The sequence below is a fragment of the Vidua macroura genome, chromosome 1 (genome assembly GCF_024509145.1).
Source record: "Vidua macroura isolate BioBank_ID:100142 chromosome 1, ASM2450914v1, whole genome shotgun sequence".
NCBI lineage: Eukaryota > Metazoa > Chordata > Aves > Passeriformes > Viduidae > Vidua > Vidua macroura.
Genome location: NC_071571.1, coordinates 23,929,705 through 23,954,137, shown reverse-complemented (window position 1 = coordinate 23,954,137; position 24,433 = coordinate 23,929,705). Strand labels below are relative to the sequence as shown.

The 24,433-nt window shown below is 38.4% G+C and overlaps 1 protein-coding gene across 1 annotated transcript in view; it reads left to right on the top strand.

The window, feature by feature from the left end:
• The window catches only part of CALCR (calcitonin receptor), a 148,276-nt gene that overhangs the window by 73,408 nt on the left and 50,435 nt on the right, over positions 1-24,433 (top strand). The window contains exons 2-4 of the mRNA XM_053994417.1: positions 8,020-8,107; positions 17,662-17,815; positions 21,043-21,153. Coding sequence (XP_053850392.1) covers positions 8,060-8,107; positions 17,662-17,815; positions 21,043-21,153 — 313 coding nt within the window. The 5' untranslated portion in view covers positions 8,020-8,059. The remainder of the gene's footprint in view (positions 1-8,019; positions 8,108-17,661; positions 17,816-21,042; positions 21,154-24,433) is intronic.

Here is a 24,433-nt window from a genome sequence, read left to right as displayed (position 1 = left end):
AAGTCTTTTAATTTACTGCCAGTGAAATAAATACTAAAGTTGGCAACCTATGTTGTAAGAGGAAAAATCTTGGTGAGAATTACAGACTACTTCCAGGGGTTTATTTTGAAAAGTCTTACAAATAGGCTGCTACATTGGAGGCATTTATTTTCTTGTTTAACTTTATCATTTGTGATCCAGATTATCCTTTGTCTCTGCGGCTGGATTTGGTAGGAAGATTTGGGGAAACCCTAAGCCTAGCTGTTACATAAGCATCCAAGTTCCAGCTCTATGTGCTAAACTAAGAGCAGTCCTCTGGCACCTGCATGGGTCTGGAATGTGCTCAGAAAGGAAAATTGACTCTATGTTTTCAGCTGACTCAAAACTTGGAGGCTTGTCCTTAGTGACTTCAGATGTCATTCTGGGGTTGGTTCTGAATCTTTTGGGTACCGGAGCCAGAAATTAATTTCATCTGCCCCAGCAAAATAAAACCCTGCTAACGACATTCTCCAGCCAGTGTATATCAAGACTTTACCAAAAGCAAACCTTGGCATAAGGAAGCATTTGGAGTTAAGAAATACATTATTAGTGATTGTAATTGGCCTTCGACTGATTTGCTTGAGAATTGCAGCGACCCCAGGGGCTTCCAGTGCTAACAGTGGAGCAGGTGGGAGCCAGACCACACGATGCTTTACCCCCAGCCTGTCTTACTGACCCTGGCTAACAAGATGCTTTTGAGAGGCCCTGCTCCCCACTGGTGCCCACAAAAATAGGCTACACATTTTTTGTTGGACTAGAATGCCATATACAAAATAACACATGAAAAGACAACAAAATCAAATAAATGAATATAAAATAATAACAGTAATATCAAATGAGACAGTGACATTGCCAAGAGGCTAATAAAAGAAAAATCAGTATACCATTTAATGGGCTCTGAAGAGCCACCATAAGTGACAAGAAATCATTCCCATGTTAGGCCATTTTCCTTTTCAAGGTGAGTTGGTTCACTTCCCAGTGCTGTCTCAGAGCTCCACTCAACATGCATAATGGAAGAAGAAAAAGCCATGGCTCACAGAAGGGCAGTTCTCCTGAAGGCAGTGAGAACCTTGACACTTTGAGGATCTGGCTTTGATCTTACTCCCTGAACAATGGACAGCAAAAGCAAAATGACAATCAGTGAGAGTCAGCCTAAATTCTCATTGTTGCCCTCAGAATGCAGGGTAGAAGAGATCTTCAATAAATGCAGGTTAATATACTAAGCTTAATTCACTAACTTCTCAAGAACATATTCATGATAGCTCATCTTGGCAGATAGATAAAGACTTACAGATCCAAAGCCTCTGCTCTGCTCCTCCTGGCTGGGAAGGTTGTGGTGAAAGACCTTGTTTCTCCTTTGTACAGCTTTCTCATGCTTCACCATTTTTCTCGGTCTTTTGTTTTGTTGTTTGTTTTTGTTTTTTATTTTTTTTTTTTTTACATATTACATTCACTACTGATCTGACAGAAAATGTAGCTTTTTTTCCATGGACCTGAATACTTGGGTTCCAGTGAAACCTCTGTGATAACTGGTTGGTCATTCTTAACCATGTGTATTTAGGATCTGTGGACCATATTGCTGAGACTCTGAACCCCACAAGTGGTTATGAAAATTCTTCTGCTTATTAATATTTATACGCAGAGGAAGAGGTCACCAGAGCTTCTGTTTGCATGGCTGGCAGCTGGTGTCCCTGAAAGGTCATTGTAAATATTGGTAGCGAGCAATGACTGACCTTTCAGTTCACAAGGTGCATTCACATGTTTCAGCCACCATCTATTTTAGCCATCTCCTGATCTTGTTTTCCTGCAAATAGTGTCTCATCTGGATTCAGCTGTTCCTCTGGGACACTTGGATGAACCTGGGCTCCAGACTGCAAGCCCAGAGCAATGTTTAGGACAAAGAGCCAAGGCTTTTTATAAAAATTTCTTGTAGAATATGAGTGAGTTACACCAGTAATGACTTCTCTCACTGTTGAGGTGATTCCCATTCCCTCATCTGTATTCCTCACTTATCCCCTCTAATTTACAGATAAAAAGAGAAACCACGGAAGAAAACAGTAACCTTCTTTCTGCAGGTCTTGGCAAAGACCCATTTTACCCTTTATTTTAACCTAAGCGCTGTGAACTTCAGCTGCCTATTTATCATTGAAAGTACATCTCTTCATGTATGTTAGTCTGGAAGACTTCCACAGAATTTTTAGTTGCTAATAACTACCTCTTGGGAAAATGTCAGTTCATAGTACTTTACTATATGTAAATTGCCCTGTTGAACTTCTGAAATTACGGAAATTTAGATGGTTACATTCGATTTAACCTTTTATAGTAATGGTGCCATAATTCCTGACAGGGACAACAAAATATCCAAGCACTACAGCTGTGATATTCAAATAATCTGTAATAACTGATGCAGATAATCTTATTTTTATTGATTTACCTTTTTTTTTCTATATCTCCATCAATCACTACATTATTGTATCTTTATTCATCTTTAGATTAGGTGTAAAAGTAGTTTAAAATGCAGTGACAGCTTTGAGTCACTTTTCTACTCATTTTAGGGTAGGTGTAATACAGATGTATCAGTGTTGGAGTAGATATAATAATTTAAGAGCATAGGTAAAGCAAGATGTATCAGCAGAGGTAAAAAATCTTTAGGTAAACCAACTATTGTGTCTTTAAAAGTTAATTGAGACCTCAAAGCCTTTTCCAGAGACTGTCACAAGAGGGTTTGAATGTCCCAAAACATGTTTCCTTTTATGATAGAATTTAAAATACCCTCATAATGCTTTAGATACAACCCTTAGAGATCAACAATTATATACCCTGACCTCAAATCAAAATCGAGATTTTTATACATTATTAGCAAAACTGCTATAAAATCAGAACCAGACTCAAGAAAAATGCATTATTTCCACATAGGCTCATATTTTTTGAGGTAGAATTGAAACCTACATCCAGCTGTAGCATAGGCTATTCTGCCAAGTGAAAACAAAATGCTTTAAATTTATGTCATGTGCATTTGATTTAAAACAATCTATTCACAGGATTTTCACACTTTATATGACTCATATAAAAACATTGACGTAATAAGAACTTATAATATTTTTCTTGGTTTTTTGCCCACCCCATAAAATATTCACTTACTTCTAATAATTTATAGGAATGTATGCTTAGGATAAAAAAAAAAAAAAAAAAGGCCAGTGGGAGTTTGCCTGAGGAAGGATTGAATGGAAAACTGAGAGGGAACTGGCTGAAAATAAATATTAAATAACTATTTTTCTTTGCAGTATGTGCTGCAACCAAAAGAAAAAAAAATAACAAAAAACTTAATATGTGAAATCAAGAGAGGATTGACCAAAACAAATGTTGATCCAAGAGGGGAAAATGTAATGTATGATGTTACATTTATCCAATTATTTGAAGATTTTTTTTTGTGTGATACAGAAAGAATTTGGTAATTGGAAAAATTACCTTACATTCACCTCTTACCCTGCAGTTTTTCTTACTTCTCCCTAACTCTTTATGTGTGCTTCCAAAGTCCATCCAGGTCTGCCTTGTCATTATATTCCTGCTCCACTGAACTCAAGTATTTGTTTAAGTATTTTTAAATACTTTGACAGGCATGTTTGGTATGTAAGGTCTAGGCTGCATGTACAGTACATTTGGGATGGTATTCCAGCCAAAGTTATAAGGCAACCATGCATATGGCTTTTTCCTTTTGTTTTGAAAGTTTTGACTGAAACTGTGTAGCATGTTTCGGTTTCTTTAGCAATGTGTATTTAGCACTACCCTTACAATTCTTCTTTTTAAATTATACTAATGTAAATCTTATCCACAAAGGTGATAAGGACTGTGAAAGTTGTATTACCTATTAAAATATTATATATAGAGAGAATAATTCTACATTTTTGCTTTAATTTTGCAGGCTGTGCAAAAGATTTTAGTCTGACATAAATGTATGCAATTCTTTTGAAACCTTTGTTTTACAGCAGGGTAGTATTCATCCCAAGCTTTTGGCTGTGTCCAAGCTGCACTGTCTCTAAGATTTGATAATTGCATATTTTCTTATTGTACAAGCACTGCTGCAAAGTCCTCCAGAAATTGCAAGCACTTTTCAAAAGACATTTGGCAGCTGGGCCTAAAAGGCTAAAATTATACTGTGCTACTGTGTGACATGCTAAGCCAGCGATTCATAATGATGCAGCAAAATGGCAAGGAAGTGCTCTGCTTTGAGGAATGTTCAGTGATGAACTAGGCATTCCTGCAGTGTGCTTGCTTTCATCTGTTGAATGTGGACCAGTGGCCAAAGCTGCTTCATTTAGTCCCACTCTCCCAGCACTCCGAATAGCAGGAATACTGTGCTACAGATTTTATTCCTCTGCTTTGTTGCACAGCTTTCTGGTTTTTCTCTCCTTCTTTGTTCCACAGATTGGAAATATTTGACTTTAACATGGTAATGTTTTCTGGCACTTAGCAAGTTTTTTAAAATACTGCTGATTTTATCTTGTTATCCATTACTGAAAGCAGAGCTAGTAAAATCCTGAATTGCTTCAGAATTTTAAGGTTTGAATTCAACTTCAGTATTTCAAATCGTAAGAACTAAAAAACATTAAAGCCTTCATCATCAAGTGTGAACATTGTGACATGACAATTGTATCCTGGGCTGTGTCCAAAGCAGCGTGGTGAGTCGATCGAGGGAGGGGATTCTGCCCCTCTGCTGCCTCTGATGAGACTCCACCTGGAGTGCTGCACTCAAATCTGAGGCCCCCAGCAAGAGGATGTGAAGCTGTTGGAATGAGTCCAGAGGAGGCTATGAAGATGATCAGAGAGCTGGAGCTGTCTCCTATGAAAAAAAAACCTGAAAGAGCTGGAGGTCTTGAGCCTGGAGGAGAGAGGGCTCTAGGGAGACTTTATAGTAGCCTTTCAGTAGCTAACAGGGTCTTACAAGAAAGATAGGGAAAAGTTTTCCCCAGGGTCTGTAGTCACAGGAAAAGATCAATGGTTTTAAACTGAAAGAAGTTAGATTTTGACTGTATATTAGGAAGAATTTTTTACTGTGAGGGAGATGAAACCCTGGAAAAAGTTGCCCAGAAGTTTTGGATGCCCCATCCCCCAAAGTGTTTAAGACCAGGCTGGATGGGGCCCTGAGCAACTTGGACTAGTAGAAGGTGTCCCTGTCCATGGCAGAGGGGTTTTGACCTAGATGATATTTAAAGGTCCCCTCCAGCCCAAACCACTCTATGATACTCTGATGGGTGCTGAGAGCCCGACATAATTCTTATGCGAGCAATCATTGTTTTCTAATAATGAGATTATTTCAAGAGTGTATCCTCTGAATAGTGACAGAAGGCAATGAACTCATTTTGCAGAGTCATGGTGTGATCCATTCTCTGTCCTGCATTATGGCTGAAGTGAAAGCATAATTGCATGTGTTGTTTCTTCTTTCGTTACAAAAGCATAAAAGTCACTTTTCATTTCAATTCCACAAAAGCTTAAATTGATCTATGCAGGGGCAGATGTGCTGTTATTACTCACCATCTCCTCCATTTCTAAACCCCTTCCTTTAACCACTGTTTGTATCTGGAGAGCCTGTGGTGCAAAGGAATAAAATCTTTTCCTTCAGGTACTATTTCTGGGTAAAATAGTATAATATTGCCAAATTCAGAAAAATGCAACAAGGTACAGAGGCTCCTGTAGATGCTGAACTCCAGAATTGCTTGGTATGCAACCCTTCACATAACGCTGTTTACATTTTGGGCTAAAATACTTCATAGAAGACATTTGCAAAAGTCTGAAACTAAATTTTTTGAAACTAATTACACAGTCTGGTTTGTGTAAGTATTCCACACTTTTTCTGCCAACAAATCTGCTGAAATACTTTGCTAATCTCTTCCTGACATTTTATTTGTTTTTACTTGCAACCTCATAAAACCTCTTGTCCAGCATCCAAGAGGGTCATTAGCAATGGCTTTCTAAGCTCTGAAGAATTAGAGGGGGTTTTAGCTACTGGGGTTTTTTTGGCTACTAACAAGAAGTAGGCACCACCCTCAATTTACAGTCATTAGAGGATGCAGAAGCACTACTCCCACCCATATCTACATGTAATACAAATGGGATTTGTTTCAGTGCTCAGCCAGATACCTCAGCACCCTCCTCCTTAGTTATGCCCTGGCAGGTGGAAGGAATCAACTCCTCTAACTTCTTTGATGCTTTACTATCTTTTGTTTCATAAAATGTTCAGCCTTTCCTGAAAATCTTCTGGATAATTTGGCTCATATATTTTTAAAGTCCTAGATAAATAATTATTATTCAAAGCATATTTATTGGCTTTTTTGTTGTTTTTGTTTTTTCAAAGTATACTTGTCTCTGTTGTATTACCCAGTCTAAGAACCACCATCTTCAGTCTCCTCATTGGTGTGTATGATCACATTGGCTGCTCAGATATGTAATGTGGGGGTTAGAAAACTTGTGATTACCTTAAAAATAGACACAGACAATTCTGTAGCTACTTTCTTCCTATTTTCATCTGGTTTATTGGAAAAGATTTGGTTAAAGGGAAACCTAAGGTAAAATAACCCCTTTTTGTTGACTGGTTTTAAATGGAAAAATGAAGTACCAAGTGTGGCAGCTCCCATGTAATCCAAATGAATCAATAAAGCAGAATTATTTGGTCATTTCCTCTGTGTAAATCTGAAATTGCCTATTTGACATGGCTGATAGTTTCAGTTTGTTAACATAGCGCACACTCGAGATGCAGTTCACAATCTCCACCGGCACCAGGCACCAGGCATTTAAAGATGAGAAAAGCTGTTACAATTCTGTTGCTGAGACAAATGTTACACAAGTTATTGTGTTATTCACTGCATGTCAACTAGACTAAGCATCCAAGACCCCGTGCCTTTTTCTCATTAAATTCATGGGTTTCAAATGTGTAGGGTGCTCACAGGATTGTTAGTCCAGGTAAAAAACACCTAACTTCTAGTTTTTAAGCTGTCTGAAAAATGAAGGTGTGTGAGTGCTCACTGTGCACTCACAGACTGAAGGTGATCACAGCCACATGTGCTGTGTTGCTCAGCACATACACCACGAGTGGTCTGTGAGACACCCGAAGGCACAATGTGTTTTGACAAAGGCTGCATTTCTCACTTTAATAGAGAACTTACATTTATGTAAAACTTAAAATGATATGTTAATGCAAAGAGCTCCACTTGCTTGAACTCCCACAACTGTGAAGCACTAAGATTATACCTGGATATTTTTTCCAGATAGGCTGGATATGTGTTGATGTAGGAAAAACCCAGAAAGCCAAAAAGTTGCTGATCCAGTTCCCTTCAAACCTGTGGAGTCGTGTCCATGCTCTGCTTTCCCAGTACTTGGTGCTTAAGCAGTCATGCTCCATGGCCTGAGGCTTACACTGCTGTTTGTCTATCCACAGCGCTGCCACCCAGCTGCATTATGGAGCGTGCAACCCCACCGTGTTGTTCCCAGTTTCTCTTTTCCTGCCACACGGGCTTGTTCACCTAGCTAGAGATTACTCAAACTCTGGCTTTCCCTAGCCTCATAAACATGTCTTTTGAGCTGCTATAACACTTATTTGCAAACTGGATCTTTCTGGGTTTTGCAAGTCAGGTTTAAAATACCCAGATTGTTCATAGGTCTGCAGCTCTATATTAGGTTAGAAGCAGCTGAAAAAGGACAACCAAGGTAGCCTCAGCTGACAAAGACACAGGGTTTGACACAGATCTGCTGCTGGTGACCCAGTAACATGGAGCTGTACCCCATACCATCTGTACTCACGACCAGAGATCCACAGAGGAGACTAAATTTAAAGTGTACCAATGTCCAATTAGACCAAACTTGAGCACATGTAAGGCTGGGGTGCTCAAAAAACCATGCACACAGAGTCTAGACTAAGTCTAAAAATATGCTCATACACAAAGACAAGGAATTTATCATAAAAGGAAAAGTCCAATAATGCTTTTATTTTTGTTGTTTAATTCCCAGAAGGGTCATCTACAGCGTGTCTCTCCAAGAAGACTCCACAATGAAAAAAACAACCCAGAGTTATTTCTTACTCATCATCCTTCTAACTGTAAGTACAAGAAAACTGAACTGCTCACGACACCTGCTGCATTTAAACTTGTGGTGATGTTGAGAAAAATGAGTACCAAGTTATACTTGTTATACTCCACAGGTGAAGGAAAAGTTTCCTTACTAATAAATTTCAAAAGAAGATTAATAAGGTTATCTAATAAAGTTTGAACTTGAAAGCATTGTTTCTTGGTGAGACAGAACTGCAAGTCTGAAGAGGGTTATGCATATGACTTTTCATTTCTGTGTTTTACAGGCTACAGCATATCATGGGAACATGTGTGTTTGAAAACTGCCCTTAATGTTGTTCTGTGAAATAAACTGAGTTAAGTAGTGATGGATTTTCACTGTTTATAGTTGATCTGCTATTAGGAAAGCAACCAAAATGAAAAATAATCTTATAAATCTATTTATTAGTTCAAATGTTATTTTCAACTGTTTCATATCAACATTACATTTATTTTAATGTATGCAACATTGTTGAGTAATTGTGTTTCTAAACATGTAGTAAATTAACTTCTGCCTGATTAAATACCTCTCATATAAATTGAATCCTTTTGCTGATCTCTACTTGTGAAAACTCAAATTATTATTGATCATCATAAAAACATAGACATTACAAGCAGTCAGAATTGAGAATACTGCCCAGAGCCTAAGTTACAGAATGATCAGCATATATCTGAATGATGCTGCTGGGAGCAAGCACCTCACTACCCTGATGTGGTACAAGTAATTTGCATGATGTCTGCCACCTTATTCCCCATCTAACTCTAGCTCTGTGCTCCTGAAGAAAACTTTCTTCTTCTTCTTCTTCTTGTGTTTTCTTGGTTAGCTTCTCCTGCTTCTCTAGTTCTCATCTTCTTCTTTAACATCTGAATGTGAAATATCTCTGTGCATCTCCTCATCAAATCCCATGCTCTAGAAGCAAAAGAAACCTCTGCTTTATTTTGTCATGTAAGAACTGTTCCTACAAATGGCCCTGGAAAGGAGGATTGATGAAGTAGTTTTTCCCACATACACCAAACAGCATATTTTCACATGCTGTAGAAAATATGTTGGAGACCATAAGCAAGTGCTCTACCAGGTTTACTTACTGAGTTGTACCTTTCCTCTCAGCCTAGCAGAGTTTGTCTACAATGCTGTTTGCCACTTAAATTTATATAGATAAAAAGGAAAGTAGAGAACAGTAAGAGAATGATGTATAGAAGGAGATAAAAAGAAAACAATTAAATTAGATCATGGAGAATCCAGGAGAACAGCAAACACATTATTTCAATAAAATATTGAATTCATGGTTCAGGATTAGGACCCTTCATCAAAGAAGAGCTGAAGAGATGGAGAAATAACTGAAGAGAGTTAATACATTTCTGCTAACTTGGTCCCAAAAAAAATTGTCCAGAAGTAGTTAATGATTTGAGGAATGATCTCCATGCATGAGAGCAGTCTTCTACCCTGAGGTATATTAGAGTATTCTGGCATTTGTGACCATTTGGGTAGGCTGCTCTACCTATCCTACAAGGGTGCATGTGACAATGCACTGGCTATGAAATCACCCATCGTCAGAGATGTCTGTAACAAAGAGCCTGAGAGAGACCAGCTTTCTTCTGGTTTGAATCCCATCTGATCTGCATAGCCTGATAGGGGTCTTGACAAAGAACAGCAATTCTTCCTATAAAAAGCCAATGCCAAATGAAGAACTAGATCCAGCTTATTTTGCTCCCAGTCAAGTGACAGGACTGTAAATATTCTGATAACCAAAATTGTTAACAGCACTTCTGAGCACTTGAGGTGCTTTGACCTACAGTATGGGATTGTAGGTCAGCCCTGGAGCACTGATCCTTGCCCTGTTGTCCCCAGATCTTTTAAATCTCTCACCCATGAGAACATGTGTGCAATGTTAGATCTTGTGCTCATTCCTGTAGCACCCCAGGGATAGGATTTATTTTAAAAACTCTTCAGTGAGATCTGCATCTGCATTCATTTTAAATATCTTTGCACCAAAGAGCACTTCATATTCTGACCTCAATGGATAACTTAACTTACATTTTCATGCTTCCAATGTCTATGTGCCTTCCTTCCCCACTGTGCTCTACTTTGACATCTCTTGGGTTTTAATTTCCCTTTTGGTAAGGAAGAAGCCACAGTCAGAGAAGTAGACCATGAACAAGCTTTTCTTTCCTTCATGAAACTTATCCAGAATACTGCTGTGAGGCCAAATATGAAAAATATTTTGCCTCAGTCATTTTTCCAAAAACTTCCCCATCTGCAGATGGTAGAAGCCATTCATTTTTTGCATTTTATTTCTTGTTTGTAATGAGTAAAGGGTGTCTCTCTTTCAAAACGGCTCTGTTGGTTCTTCAAATCACTCCTTTGTTCCAAGAACTGTGAGACATGTCAGCCACTATCTGAGACTGAGGAAAATACAGTAATTAAGGTGATTTGTGAAACAGACAGGAGTCATCTCCCATCCCTCTCCTCTACCCACCCCACAAGACACCCTTTAGATCTCCCTTCTTTGATGACTTTCATGGTTTTCTGTCATTCTGTCATTTGTGACCTGCACTCACAGTTGGTCATTGCGAGCTGTTGCAAAGCAGCACAACCTTTTGAGGTCCTTGTTTTCTCCTCTGGGCTCCAGGATCTCTGTGTTGTTTGGCCCACTGTAGGTGCTGGTGGTTCCCCTGTGGTGGTCACCCCTATTGAGCAGGGGAGACTTTTACCTGAAATCTCTTTTCTTAGTGTAGCTGTGATTCCCTAACACAGTCTCAGAGCTGGAGCATGCCCTGCCCTCTATAGAGGTGGTGCTTTGCAGAAGACTTCCTCAGACTCTTCTCATATCTCCCCTTCAATTTTTTGGAACAGACCAAATTACTTATTTGGTGTGCACAGACACTTCCTTCCCACCACCTCCTTTAGACTTGTCACCAAGGGCTTTTGGTACCTTCTGATAAAAACCATCTCTTTTATGCATGTAATTTTTTGCATTGAATTGATAGCACTTCCATGGACAGATCCATAATAACCTGTCTTTGCCAAAAAAACCCTGAAGTTCCAAAACCTAATTTAGAAATACAAGCAACTCCTACAATCCATCAACTCTTTGATGGATTCCCTTGCTTTTGGATGCAGGATAATGCATCCATATAGTCATCTACTATAAAAGGGGAATTCTACTAGAAAATTTAATTGTTCATTATGTCATAGTTCACTTTATACTGATGCTCTAATTTTTTGCAATTATTGAGAGCCACAGAATGTGATTGAGATTTGTTTCCTCAAGTATGTGAGCCCTGGTATGCTGGAGCAATTAGTTCATGTCCTCAGTGCACATTTCTCTTCACAAGAAAGATGGAGCATCAGCACAGTGTGCCCAGCAGCAGCAAACTTCTGAAAATGAGGAAGAAGAAGAAGTTTTGGGTCACTTTCCTGTGTGACTGATCAGTTTTTCAGGACACTGACAGAAGAGATTTCTATTCTCTACTTTATTTTGTCAAGTAAGAACTGTGCCTACAAATGGCACAGGAAATGAGGATTGATGAAGTAGTTTTTCCCACATACACCAATTTTGTGTCCTGAGCCAACCACAATATGCATAGTAAGGACTAAACAGATGCTGCAGCTGAAGACCACACTATTTTCAATTAGGCCCACTAGACCAATATTCTATTTTGAAATAAATTAATTTTGAGTGAAAAACAAATTGTGCACATTCACTGAGTCCAAATCTGTTAAATTGTTACCAAGCTTCAATCACAAAGATATGCAGAGTCTGGTACTTCTTTTCAACACCTGAAAGACTCGTGAATAATTCCTGTTCACAAAACATTGAAAATTAATTATATGAAAACCTAAATGTAATTTTCAGTAACTGCATAAATTGGTGTATTTTGGAATACAGCTGTGGTGGGGTAGGTTCAGGCCTCCAGAACCATTAGTCAAGCACGTGCCACTGTGATGGGGGAGCTGCCCATGGTGCACCTGTTTGATCCCCACAGCTGGGAGGGCAACACGCACTGGTGGAGTGGTATGACCACAAACTCCGCTGGGCTCCTGCTCCTGCTCAGCTCAATGGCTCTCAGTGTGCATCTCCGAAATCCACGCCTGTGCAGGTACTGTGAGAACAAGCCTTTTCCTGCTTAGACAGCATCTCTTCCAGCATCTGGTCCAGAGCAGATCTCCCATGGGCCAGAAGAGCTGCTGAAGATCTGTCACCGCCTGCTTTGTCTCTCTTCTTCTGAGCCTCCTTGCTGTCTAGCACCTCTGGCAGCCCAGGATCTTCCTCAGCCTTGGATGGTGAGATCCCCCTGGGTCTCATCACCTTAGACCATGCCTTTGGAAGCTGCTGTTCTGCATGTACACTTCCCTGTGTAACTATTTATGGGCTGCTTCATGCTGTAAGTATGTGTATTCAGAAGTTCTGAACCTGTTCTCACACAAGGGAAGCTCTGGAAAGCAAACTGCTGATATTTTACATGGCAAGAATTAGTGTGAGAATTTGGGAGTCAAGCTGCTCATCATTTCCCAAGGAATAGGAATGCTGTATTCTGTTCTATTCACCCAGTTTCAGGGATGATCAGGACATTTTGACTACATCTTGGCTTTTTTAAAAAAACAAGGCTGTTGCTATGCAGCTGATTGCAGCAAAGAGGCCTCTCACAAGAGGATAATCAGGGCTGCAAGAAAATATCCATGAAGTATTCTGGATTAGCCCACAGTTTTTATCAGGCTAAAATGAAAGTAAAGCTTCTTCTGTAAGCAAATCTTCTAGAAATGGAAAAGAATTGTAAGATTTGTGACTTGCTTTTCATTACAACAACCTTGTCTTCATCTACTGTACCTGATAATCTCATGCTTGTGTAAACAGCTGCCAAAATCTGCCATGTTAGTCATATGGGATCTCGCTGAGATAATTACCATCCTGCTCCAACAGAGGTAGAGTATGGGAAAATTCTAACATTCAGTGATTAAGTAAAACATGTCATGTTGTAGTATTTCCCCAAAGAAATTGCCTGCTGCTTCCTAGCACACTTCTGATGGATAGAAATGATTATGTTTACTGAATATTGTATGCTAATGACCTTTCTAAGGTATCACAATTGTTTTCTTATCTGTCCCAACACTAACAGTTGTGAAAAGTAGTTCAAACATAATCAAAGTATGAGAAGGGCTCTGCAACTCATCTAAATCATGCTGAGCTCTTGCTCTAAAATGTGATGTATTGAAGAATAGGAGTTCAGCGATCCACAAAGAGATGACTGCACACAGCAGTTTTAAAAGAATTTTACCAAGTGAATGTTTGAGCTGTCGAAATCAATAAAAAACAGTTAAAGCATCCAGAATTTCTGCTAGTCTGAGCTCACCAATAATTGTTGCTAAATTACTATATTTAGTGGAAGAGGCAGAGAAAAAAAGACAGCTACAAATGCCTTCTTTTCCTAAATGTCATGTACAGTTAGTGTCCTGCAAGCTCCCTGGTGGCAGAAGAAAAATATTTGGGGATGCTTGTTCATCATGTCCAATATTTTGTGGGGAAGAAAAAGTGAAAGACTTATGCTTACTTTATCTGGATTGTCCCTTGCAGAAACGGGCACAGCCTGGCACAGGTTAACAGCAGTTTCTCTTACAGAAACCAAGGCACTGTATAGTTTAATAATGAAGCCAAATTGCTTTCTCAGAATCCTTTATTCATTCTAGGTATAAAGTGAACTTCAGCATTCCCAGCAGCCTGTTATTTCTCTTTGTAATGATAATTCACTTTCTTATGTCAGTCATTTGTCACGTGGTGGCTTGGTGGTCGTATGTATGACGTCATTTACTTGGACTTTTAGGAGTGACATCATATGTACGGCTGCTAAACTGCTGCATGGGACATCACTTAAACTCTTTTCTTCTGAAGAATTTAGTGCATTTTTAAGCAATGATCACATTGATTACTGTGAATTATTTATTTCTCCTTAATAAAGAATGTTTATAAATGAATGAGGCATTCCTTTATTGTATAAACATCATCTATATTTCCACCTGAAGTAGCTGATGAATGGATGGGAAGGCTTTTTAATGTGCAGTAATGGAGTCTGAAAATTTAAAATTTATTCCATATTCTATAGGTTCAATATTTTTAAGTAGTTGCCAGGCAAAGATTAATTGACCTTGGCTTTTTTTGTGGTACAAATGTGTCTTTTAAGTTTTAATTTCTAAAATACATTGACATAACAATTAAAACATTGTAGCAGAGATGAGTTGAAATCATAAATTCCACAAGAGCTTATACAAACTCTGATACACAGATAGATATTCATGGGACATTCCCAACCTCTCCCATTAACATGATACAGACTAAACTTTCTCTCCCATGTAGCCATATCCAAGCTCCTGCTATTTCTGAAAAGAGAAAAATGACACAGAGATGTCTTCCTGCCCCATTTGCCTTTTTCTGACTGCTACAGTAAGAAGTGAGGAAGACTAAAACAAATAATAACATCTGACATTACAAATTGTATCAAAATTCTTGTCTGACTGAACTGCGGGTATATAAAGGCTGGATCATCAGCCCTCTGGACTGACTTTGGGAGGTCAGGCTTTAAATTCTGGGTGATGGACATGGGATTCTCTTTTGCATGGTAAAAATCTAGTATTTGAAACAGGGATATGACTTCTCCACCTCCAGCAAGCCACAAAATTTATATTTCATTAATCTGCTGAAGTGATAATTTGATTTAAATGGAGAAGAAAATGGTGTTCAAGCTTCCAAGGCCAGCTTTTCAAATCTAGGCAAACAAAAATGAGAAATAGCAATCAAAGGAAAGAGTAGATTTAAAAGGCATATCACAGATGAATAATCCCAGTGACATACCTATGTATAACCCCTTAATTTGATTTCACACACAAACTATTCAATTACATAAAAAGTGCCCAGAAAGATTTTTGGGCAATTAACTTTGAAAATCCGAGTCGTTGTGTTTAGTAGAAAGAAAAAGAAAAAAGGAAAACAAAACTTAAAAGAATAAAAATCATTTCAGAGACAATTACAAATCCAGTGTTATTATTCCAACTTTTATCCAAACATGCTTTCATTTTACTGAAGGCCATTAAGTGATTTCCACTGATGAGTTTTAGTGACACAACTAAATCATATTTTTATCTGTCTGAGTGAATTGCTGGCCTAAATGTGGGCAGTAGAAATTTTGCTGGCAATTTCAGCTGCTCCACAATTGCCTTGTGCAGGGGCAGTAGAATGGGCTTCCTGGTTAATGGCTGAGCACTCTTACATAATTTTGTACACAATGCAAGACATTTAATCTATCCACCGCCACAGGCACTGTCTACCTTCAAGTATCAGAATATTCTCATTAAACTGTACCAAATAAGAGCTGACTTCTTCAGGAATTACACACTGCAACTATCTATAAGAGTAAGGTGACTTTAGTGTCCAAATTGTGTTTCAACCTTCAAAACCATCATCGCACACATGGATGTGTTCCCAAACTGGCCCAGAATTGCAGAGAAATTATCTAGAGGAAAGGCATTGCAACAGAATTCCTCCTAGCATCCTGTGATGAAACTGTTATCTCTGTCTTAAGTACAAACAGATTGGAACTGAGGTATTATTCAAAATAAGAATGGGGGAAATTATCATGCAGTATCTACTAATCATTTTAGAGAAGCACCAGAGCCTGTGTCATGGACATGGACATGAAGGCCTAAGACAAAGCTGAGGTTGTCTGAAGAATCTCATCCACACTTTTCTGTGCTGGATTTAGGATTTTGCTTGGCTGGTTTTTAAATGGTTCTTGGGGACTCCAGCTGCTCCCCTTAGTCTTTTTAAAACTAAAGGACCTGTGATGTTTGACTTTGCTTCTGTATTTCCTGTTCTGACTTTCTAGGTACTTAATTTTTTCACTTGGATGGCCAGATGAAATGTTCCAAATGGCTTCATTGTCCAAAGTTATCTTGGGGGGAGTGGGAGAGGATGATGTATGCATATATCTGAAATTTATATAAAATTATCTCTGCCAGAAAATATTTTCATTCTTATTCTTCCTACTTTATTTCAAGCACCTACTTAAGTACAACAAGATTGGCTGCCTCCATGTCCTCCAGCTAGCAGGTGTATACAGTTGAAAACATCTGTGCCAAAGAGATGAGATGAGCTCAGATCAGATCAGATTAGAAAAACATAATTGATTTGATATAAGAGTATAAAAAGATTAAACTGACATAGTTTGGTACAGAAGTATTAGGATAAAAGTAATGCCTTTTTTTTTAATGAAGTCAAACACACTGTGGTTTTGCCCTGTATTTACAAGGGTGGTTTAGCATGCAAATGGGGGGGGATAGTAATGTATTGATGGACTACAATTGCCTGTGATGTGACATAAAAAAGGGGCAGCAAAATGTAAGAAGTAAGCTGATATTTGAACTTTCAAACCTGTCATGCTTTAAGTTCAACTAAAAATGCATGCCTAAAGATCTCTGTATTAGCATTTGCTGCTAAAAAGGTCAAGTTTGTGTGTTTATCAGAGTCCTAGATTTCAAAGCAGCCTGCAAATGAATCTGAATGTATTTGTGATGGCTTTAGTACCATTTAGTGTAGGGGAAAACAGAGGGTCATGATAGGAAAGTGCTACAGCAATGTTGCTTTTGAGTGGGGAAGCAGAGGAACTCATCTTTTGCTATCACCTTCAAGCAAAGAAGAGTCATGATACAGGATTGAGGCAGAAATGAACAAACTAAAGCTCCACACTTTCATTTCTGCTCACAGATCTCAGCTGTACAAGGGAGGGAGGAAAGGAGGGAGGGAGGGAGAGAGGGAGGGAGGGATGGATGGATGGATGGATGGATGGATGGATGGATGGATGGATGGATGGATGGATGGATGGCAGGCAAAGCAACATAACTGACCTCTCTAGCTGAGATCTTTGCCTTCCAGAGGCAGTGATCCTTTCCTTTAACCGACAGGCAGCTCAGAATGGGATAATTCAGAAGATGCCACTATATCAAAGAGGACCTTGCTATTTAGACTATCAAATGTAGGTACTTAACTAGGAGCTAAGGTCAGCTATCAAGGTTTAAATTCTACCTGGTGTTTCTATGACCTTGTTTCTATGAACTGTTGCAGAAGCTCAAAGCAGGTGACATAAAACATGAAAAATCAGTTGAAAGCAAAGGTTGTGGCACTGAGGTATTTTGTCTGCACTGTCTAGAGTTAAATCAGCACAAGTAAACAGAAATACATGGGTTTAACTTTGGGAAGACAGAAAATTCTCTTGCAGACACTAAATTAAATTAAAATATTTTTATGACTTTATCAAGTATTTAATGACCCTCTCTTCACCAAGAAAAATGGCTTGGTTAAAATATTATGTTTTCATGAGGTAAACGAATAAAATTCAGCATTTACTTTATAAGTAGTGCAAGGCCCATCATAACGATAAACATATGTACAAATAAAAGGCCTTTCAAGAATGAGTAATAGAAATTTCTGATCCTCACTTTTTTAAAATTTAATTCTCTTTGCTTATCCACTTGTACTAACAGCTTTTCCTTTCCATACAGAGAATTGTTCCAAGTCTTTCTTCTACTGTAAATTACACTGATCCTACATTAGAGCCTGTAGTAACTGAAAATTCAGTGATACGGCAGAAGATTATAGATTCGCAGTTCAAATGTTATGAGAGGATGAACAGAGCTCCTCCATACAATAAAAAAGGTAAAAAGGTTTTTTTAAGAATCTGTATTTTGCCATGTGTGGTTATATAACTATAAAGAAATATTTTCTTCTCTATACTAACCCATAGTCTTCCTCAGGGTGCAGTCTCCTTTCCACAAGCAGTAATCAAATTCACACTTACTTAGAATCCTCCTAAGTGCAAAGAAAGGAAAAAGCCTGGAAGGAGCCCAGGGAATGAACAGCTCTTCCTTCCTCTGTCCCCTGTATTTCTGGCTCAGTACTTTGCTGCTTGAATCTCTCCTGTTCTTGCTTGGGGAATAACATTTTCCTGAACCTCTCAGCAAGGTCACACCTGATTGTGAATCCTAAATATAAACGTTCTGTTTGCGCTACTCAGAGTTTCAATTTTTTGCCATTTATCTATTGACTGCTGGGTGTTGTGCTCCATACCAGCACAAGTTCCATGTATTCTATATTCAGCAGCAACAATAGGAAAAAGAGGTTTATAAAACATCTTTATTGAATACAAGACATATGTGAAAATTAATAAAAAGGGAAATGACAAATAATGGTGGTGCTGCAATTGCATTTAAATCAGCATTTCTGTTTGGGACTGAGAGTTCACTTTTTCTCACTTTTTTTTCAATCAGTTTTTCTCACAGAAGATATGAATGAAGCTATGAGGAGCTAGAGAAAAAAATATCACAGCAAGTGTGAGACTTATGCAAGTAAACAACAGATACTGAGGACATAGTTTAAAAGGAAAATATATTTTAAACAACTAAAAAAAATACCTAACCTAAGAGTGGTGTTGGAGATAACATGGGCTTTTTGTAATACAGGAATAAAGACATTTAAAAATTTTACTGGGCTCTGTAAGACTTAAAGAAGAGTTAGATGTTAAGATAATCAGGTCTTTATGTAGAAATATTTGGGAATGAATATAGAGAATCCCACTGCTTAAAATAGGCTTTAATTGAGGTGAATAATGAGGAATACCCACAAGCAGTTAAACAGGGTCATTGGATAGAAGGAATGATGTTTCCGGCATAAATAAGCCTTTTAGTTGCTGGACTTGCAGGGGAAGTAACTGACTGTCTCTTGTTAGATTTCTCTTTTAGTCTCCAGCTCTGTAAACACCTGATTTTTGCATCCATTGAGAGTAACCACTGCATTCACCTTTCTTTTGCACTTTCCTTGTGTGTTAAGTTGCAAAGGGTTGATTTTCCAGCATGAGCTGGGAATTCATATGTATCAAGACATGAATTCCTAGTCGTGTTCTCAAGGGCAGTGCTGTCACAGGAGGACAGCAGGGAAGTGCCTGCATTCCTTCAGCTGGCAGCTAGATTTAAGTGGTGCCACTGAGGGCTGTGGGTTCATGGCAACATGCACTTAATTCATTTACAACTCAGAATGAAGATAATGGGTGACTACACAATGGTGCCAGCACCACTGAAGTTGTGTTCTGAACTGAAGATATAAATAAAATGAGGAGCTCAGGCACATGGAAACACATGACCACCCCTCCAGAACAGCACAGTGTGTGTATATATATGTGTGTGTGTATATGCATGGATAGATAGATAGATAGATAAAGATAAATGTGAGCAAATATATATATATATATATATATATATATATATATATATATATATATATCCTGATAATTACCTTGGAAGACAAGCCATGCATAGATTGATGCATAGATTGACTTATGTGATTATTTTTCTTTATCAGGCCAGGCAAATGATTTAAAGCTTTAAAACTAGATATTCCCTCCAACTCCATTTGGCACTACTTTTCAAAAACAAGCTCAAATTGCAATCATTTTCTACTCTTCTTCTTCTTTGATATTACAAAAATGTTCCCAAAAGTTTTTCAGATACATTTCAAAGATATAGAAGAACATGACAAGATAACAAACTGCTGATATGATTGGTTAATTAAGTGAACAAGTAACATCAACACATTTAACTTGATAACTGAAAAATATATGTGCATAAAATCTTAGCTAATGAAGAAAAAGTGTGCATAAAAATTTATTTTCTGAACAAGATTTAATCTGGAAAAACTTAACTTTGGAATTTTTATGCCTTTTATTTTTAATCAACAACTACTTGACATACAAAAAGTTATTGGTGTAAATTGGAACCATCCAGGTGTCTTTTTATTGCTTTCTTGCTTCTGTAAGGAAGTTTATCTGTGGATAGTTCCAAAAGCTCTAGAAACAATTAACTACCCATATGTTAATAACTTGCTTCTATTTCTTCTATTACGATTATTTCAAAAACAGCCTTCATTTTAATACTTCCTCAGGCCCAATATGAAAAAAAGCTAAATTGTATCTTCTCATTCTATTTCACTTTAACCTGATGGTCTTGGTGATAAATATTTTTTCCCCAACACAAACTGATTTTGAAGAGAAGCTAGCCAGGAAGTGTAGGGGGGGTTAAATGTGTTTCTTGTATAAATGCACAATGAGTCATGTTACACATTACAACAAGCAGTCTTAGAGCACAATTTCTGAGGACCATGGCATGCACAGTCTCTGTAACGGGGATCGGCAATGAGCTGTGTTCTGCCTCCTGGCATTGCTGCTGTTTGGGGGCTGGGAACATCCAACAGCCTCAGCAGCACCACCTTCCCAGAAGGGGCATGATGAGGACAGGGTCACAGCATGCCTACCTAGACATCAGCAGGCAGAATCTGCCTGCTACACATCAGTCTTGCACCTGCTTCACTGGATTTGTAGTTACATCACTGATCTCTGGTGTTGAACGAGGCAACAGCCTGACAGGGACCTGTCTTTGCTAATGTTGCTTTTTGCTGGGATGTCTCCACAAATGCTTCCTATCTCTACATTTCAAATGCCTGATTTTCAGACCTACTAAGCAGCAAAAGGTGAAATGAAAAGTGGATGTCTCACAGGTCTTTGGTACCACTAGAGTACATGCTTAGAGCTGACAGAAAGAGAATCAGGAAGAGAAATTTGTAGGATTGGACTCTACATTCAAAGTTCAGTTCAACATGCTTTAAAATGTAACTTTCTGGTAAAATGAACACCACTAACATCAGGTCAGTAAAAACAAGTACCTTGTAGCACCTGAATGCCACTCTAAGTGTAACAATAATAAAAGGATATATTACAAAAAGAAAACTTGATTGTCTGCAGGAGCAATAATCCTCGAGAGGCTAGAACAGAGTGATTCAGGATGGAATTAACTCTTTTTGTGGAATCAACTGTTGCAATTCTCTTAAATGTCCAGGTCTGTTCTGCAACCGAACATGGGATGGCTGGTTGTGCTGGGATGACACACCTGCTGGAAGGCTCACTGCTCAGAATTGTCCAGATTATTTTCCAGACTTCGATCCAACTGGTACAGTATTTCTTTTTTATCATTTTATCTTCCAAAGGATGTCTCCAGAACATTTGTACCATTGAGTGGATGTGCTCAATCCAGTAGCATTTTTGCAGCTCTGTGAAATCTCAGAAAGTTTGGTAGAAATTAAAACACATCAAGCTTTCAGGTTCAGTAATTAACATATTTTCATTTTTAAAATATTTTATATGTATTTATATTTATGTAAATATAACCCATGGATTTATGGAGTCGAGTCAACTTCTGAATTACAACATCAAAATATTCTTAGCACCTCATTCTAAGTTTTTTATAATGAAGAGAAGATGCTTATGTGCTTGAAATATGTATCAGTATGTTCTTTGTTCGGTTTTTATTGAAAATTTTGGAATAATTTTATGAAAGAAGATGAGCAGAAATGATGTTCCTTTAGTCTCTGAGTTTCAGTTCTTAGTTGAATTATTCATACAAATACTAGAAGTAGACTGACAGAAGTAATTGAAGAAAGTTTAAAAGGAAAAATGAAAAATCAATGGAAGTATTTTTAAATAGATATAAGGAAATATTAGACACAGGTATAATTCTGCAAAGAGTACTGTTTGAAGAGAGACATAATTGTGTGTTCCTTGCTCAGGACATGTTACTTATGGGTGGTCCTTAATGTCACACTGTACTAAATTCCACATATTCACAATGTACCAATTGCAGTTAAAATATATGAAATTAAACATTTGGGAGGGAGGGTGCATAAATCTGAAAATTTTCAAAAAGCTTAGGCCAAAATGCATGTGCCCAGCTGGAAATGAAGGAAACAAACTATTGCATTGCTGTGAGTTAATTATCCAGCACCATTAACTAAAATTGCTGATTTTCTTGAGCTTATTGGTTATTTAGAAACTGAGGAGTTTCCAGGTTGAATCAAGCCCTGTACACATTTTGCTGAATCCAATTTACAATAGCAGCCAGATTGATTGTTATTTCTGTTCTTCATAAATCAAGCTGTCCATAATTACAGAATTCACACAGCAAGGTGAAAATTTCCAATATCAGACCCAGTCTGACCTCCATTCAATCTTTGGTAAAGGAGCGCTTCTCTTTCGAGTGAAAGTAGGCTTTGGACAGGATGGATCGAAGGAAATCTGTTTGCTCAGGAATCCTGTGCTTGGAAAGTGAGCTTATGTGGCGAGGTCGCTATCCACTTCCTGTGGAAGCACCTTGAGACCAACCCAACACATCTTTACAGCAAGTTACAGCCCTGAAACAGACAGTGGGTACCAAATCATAAGATCTTGTCTTTTGTGCCCTTTCTTCACAAAACTTGATCTCTTTTCGGTACAGTGTCATAGTTTTCAAGAAGGAGTCTTGGAGCAGGGTCATGCTCACGGCTCATCATTGGAGAACCTGGGGACAACAGAATGAGAAGCTGAGACCCTCAGCTGCAGGATTGCCTTTCACTCAGGTCTCCCTCTCTGTGGACCAGTACTTCAACTATTAGAATATTTGCACAAGAGATTCCAAAAGAGCATTTTAGAAGAATTGGTCAAACTTGGTTCAGTTCCCAGACAGAAGTGCCTGTATTCAGGAGAGAGCCTGAGACTCTGGATCCTGAAGTTGCACAAGATTTTTCCTGCATGTATATTAGAAGTGCCTCTAAGATGTGGTCTGTACCTTCTGCTTCAGACCCCACTATAATGATTAAAATCTATAATGATTATTATAATGAGTAAAATCATTATATCCTTCCCACACAGCAACAGCCCTCTTTATGAGTAGGAAGATCTACTACAAGTCTTTTCCTTTCCCTGCTTCCATGGTTTTCAACGAAGAAAAAAGTATATGGCACTAACAGTCTTAGTTTATGTTATATATTTATATAATCCATGCAATGCTCAGCTTGTACCTGCAAAGGTGGGTGTTGGGCAGCTTTGTGATCACAGAAGTTTCCCATGAATAAAGGTCCTCATCCTTCATAGATAGGAGTGATTTCAGAGCCACTCTCCTACTTGCTCCCCAACCATCTATTCTCAGCTTTTCCTCTTGTCTATCTCCAGTGACTTGTTCTGAATTAATTGCTCTGCTACAACAGCACTCTTCAAAGAAACACTTGAAGCTATCCATGGAGAAGCATCTCACTCCACTTGCTAATGTTCGTTAATGCCAAGGCCTGTGGCTTGTACACTAATTGCAAATCACTCCTTAATGTACAAATGCTTGTCATAAAGTCTGGCCCACAGTGTGTGCATACTGCAGTTAGGCTTTCTGGCAAGATTTAAAGGTTGAAAATTGTGAATTTTTTAGTATTCCTGTTCTCTGTACACAGCCGTAGGAAGAAAAGCCTCCTCCAGTAATTAATTTCCTACTGTTCTCTCTGCTGTCCTCTTTAGGAACAATACCTCAGGTCTTCTGGAGCAGTATTTTCCTCTGGCACACTTCTCTTCTCCTGTCAGCCTCTTTGCCTGCATCCTGGTCAGTCAACCCTGTTTCCCAGTTTTGGCAGCAGCTCAGCATCTCCTGGTTGAGCCAGAGCTGCTTTCCTAGAATAGCTGTTGAGTAACCCAGCATGTGTTACAGATGTGGCATCAAACCAGTGGGTAGTCAGCCTTGCTTTACAGGTGGCAGGTTGTCACATGGAGACTTAATAAAGTAGGAGGGAGACAAGAAATAAGGGGGGTGCCTACAAGTCTGTCAACTGATAATGAAAGTGGCTGCCACTAACAGGTGGCCAAAAGCACAGACTGAACTGTCCTGAGAAGTCTATCAGGTTTTATATCACAAGTCATTATTTCCTTTAGTACCTTATTCACGTTAAACAAAATACAGCCAGCTTTTCTGCTGAGAAACAGAAACTTCATCCTAAAAAAATAGCAATTTTCCATTATGAAAATGGTAGTAACTATCAGATTTCCTCCCCATCAAGTCTCTGACATCCAAATACCTCAGTATGTATTTTAGGCATGCAAGTAACCTCATGGATTTCTGAAACAAGTATTTCATGCTGCGTTGCTTTGGGCTGCACCATGATCTGCAAAACCACTGTATATCAGCTAATTGTTGGCTATGTCACTTCACTAAGAGGCCATGTATAGCTTTGAGACCTGAAATAAAATAATGTCTTTCCTCTGCATTTTTTTGCTTTGATACTTACATCATTCATAATTGGAAAAGTGAAACATTATTGCCAGCATAGTATCAAATCCTCCTCCCATCCATATCTGTGGGTGCCAAATACCAGCCCTCTGTATCTGATCCCCAACAATATTCAGCACTGATGCCAAGAAGAAATTGATGGAGTATGTTA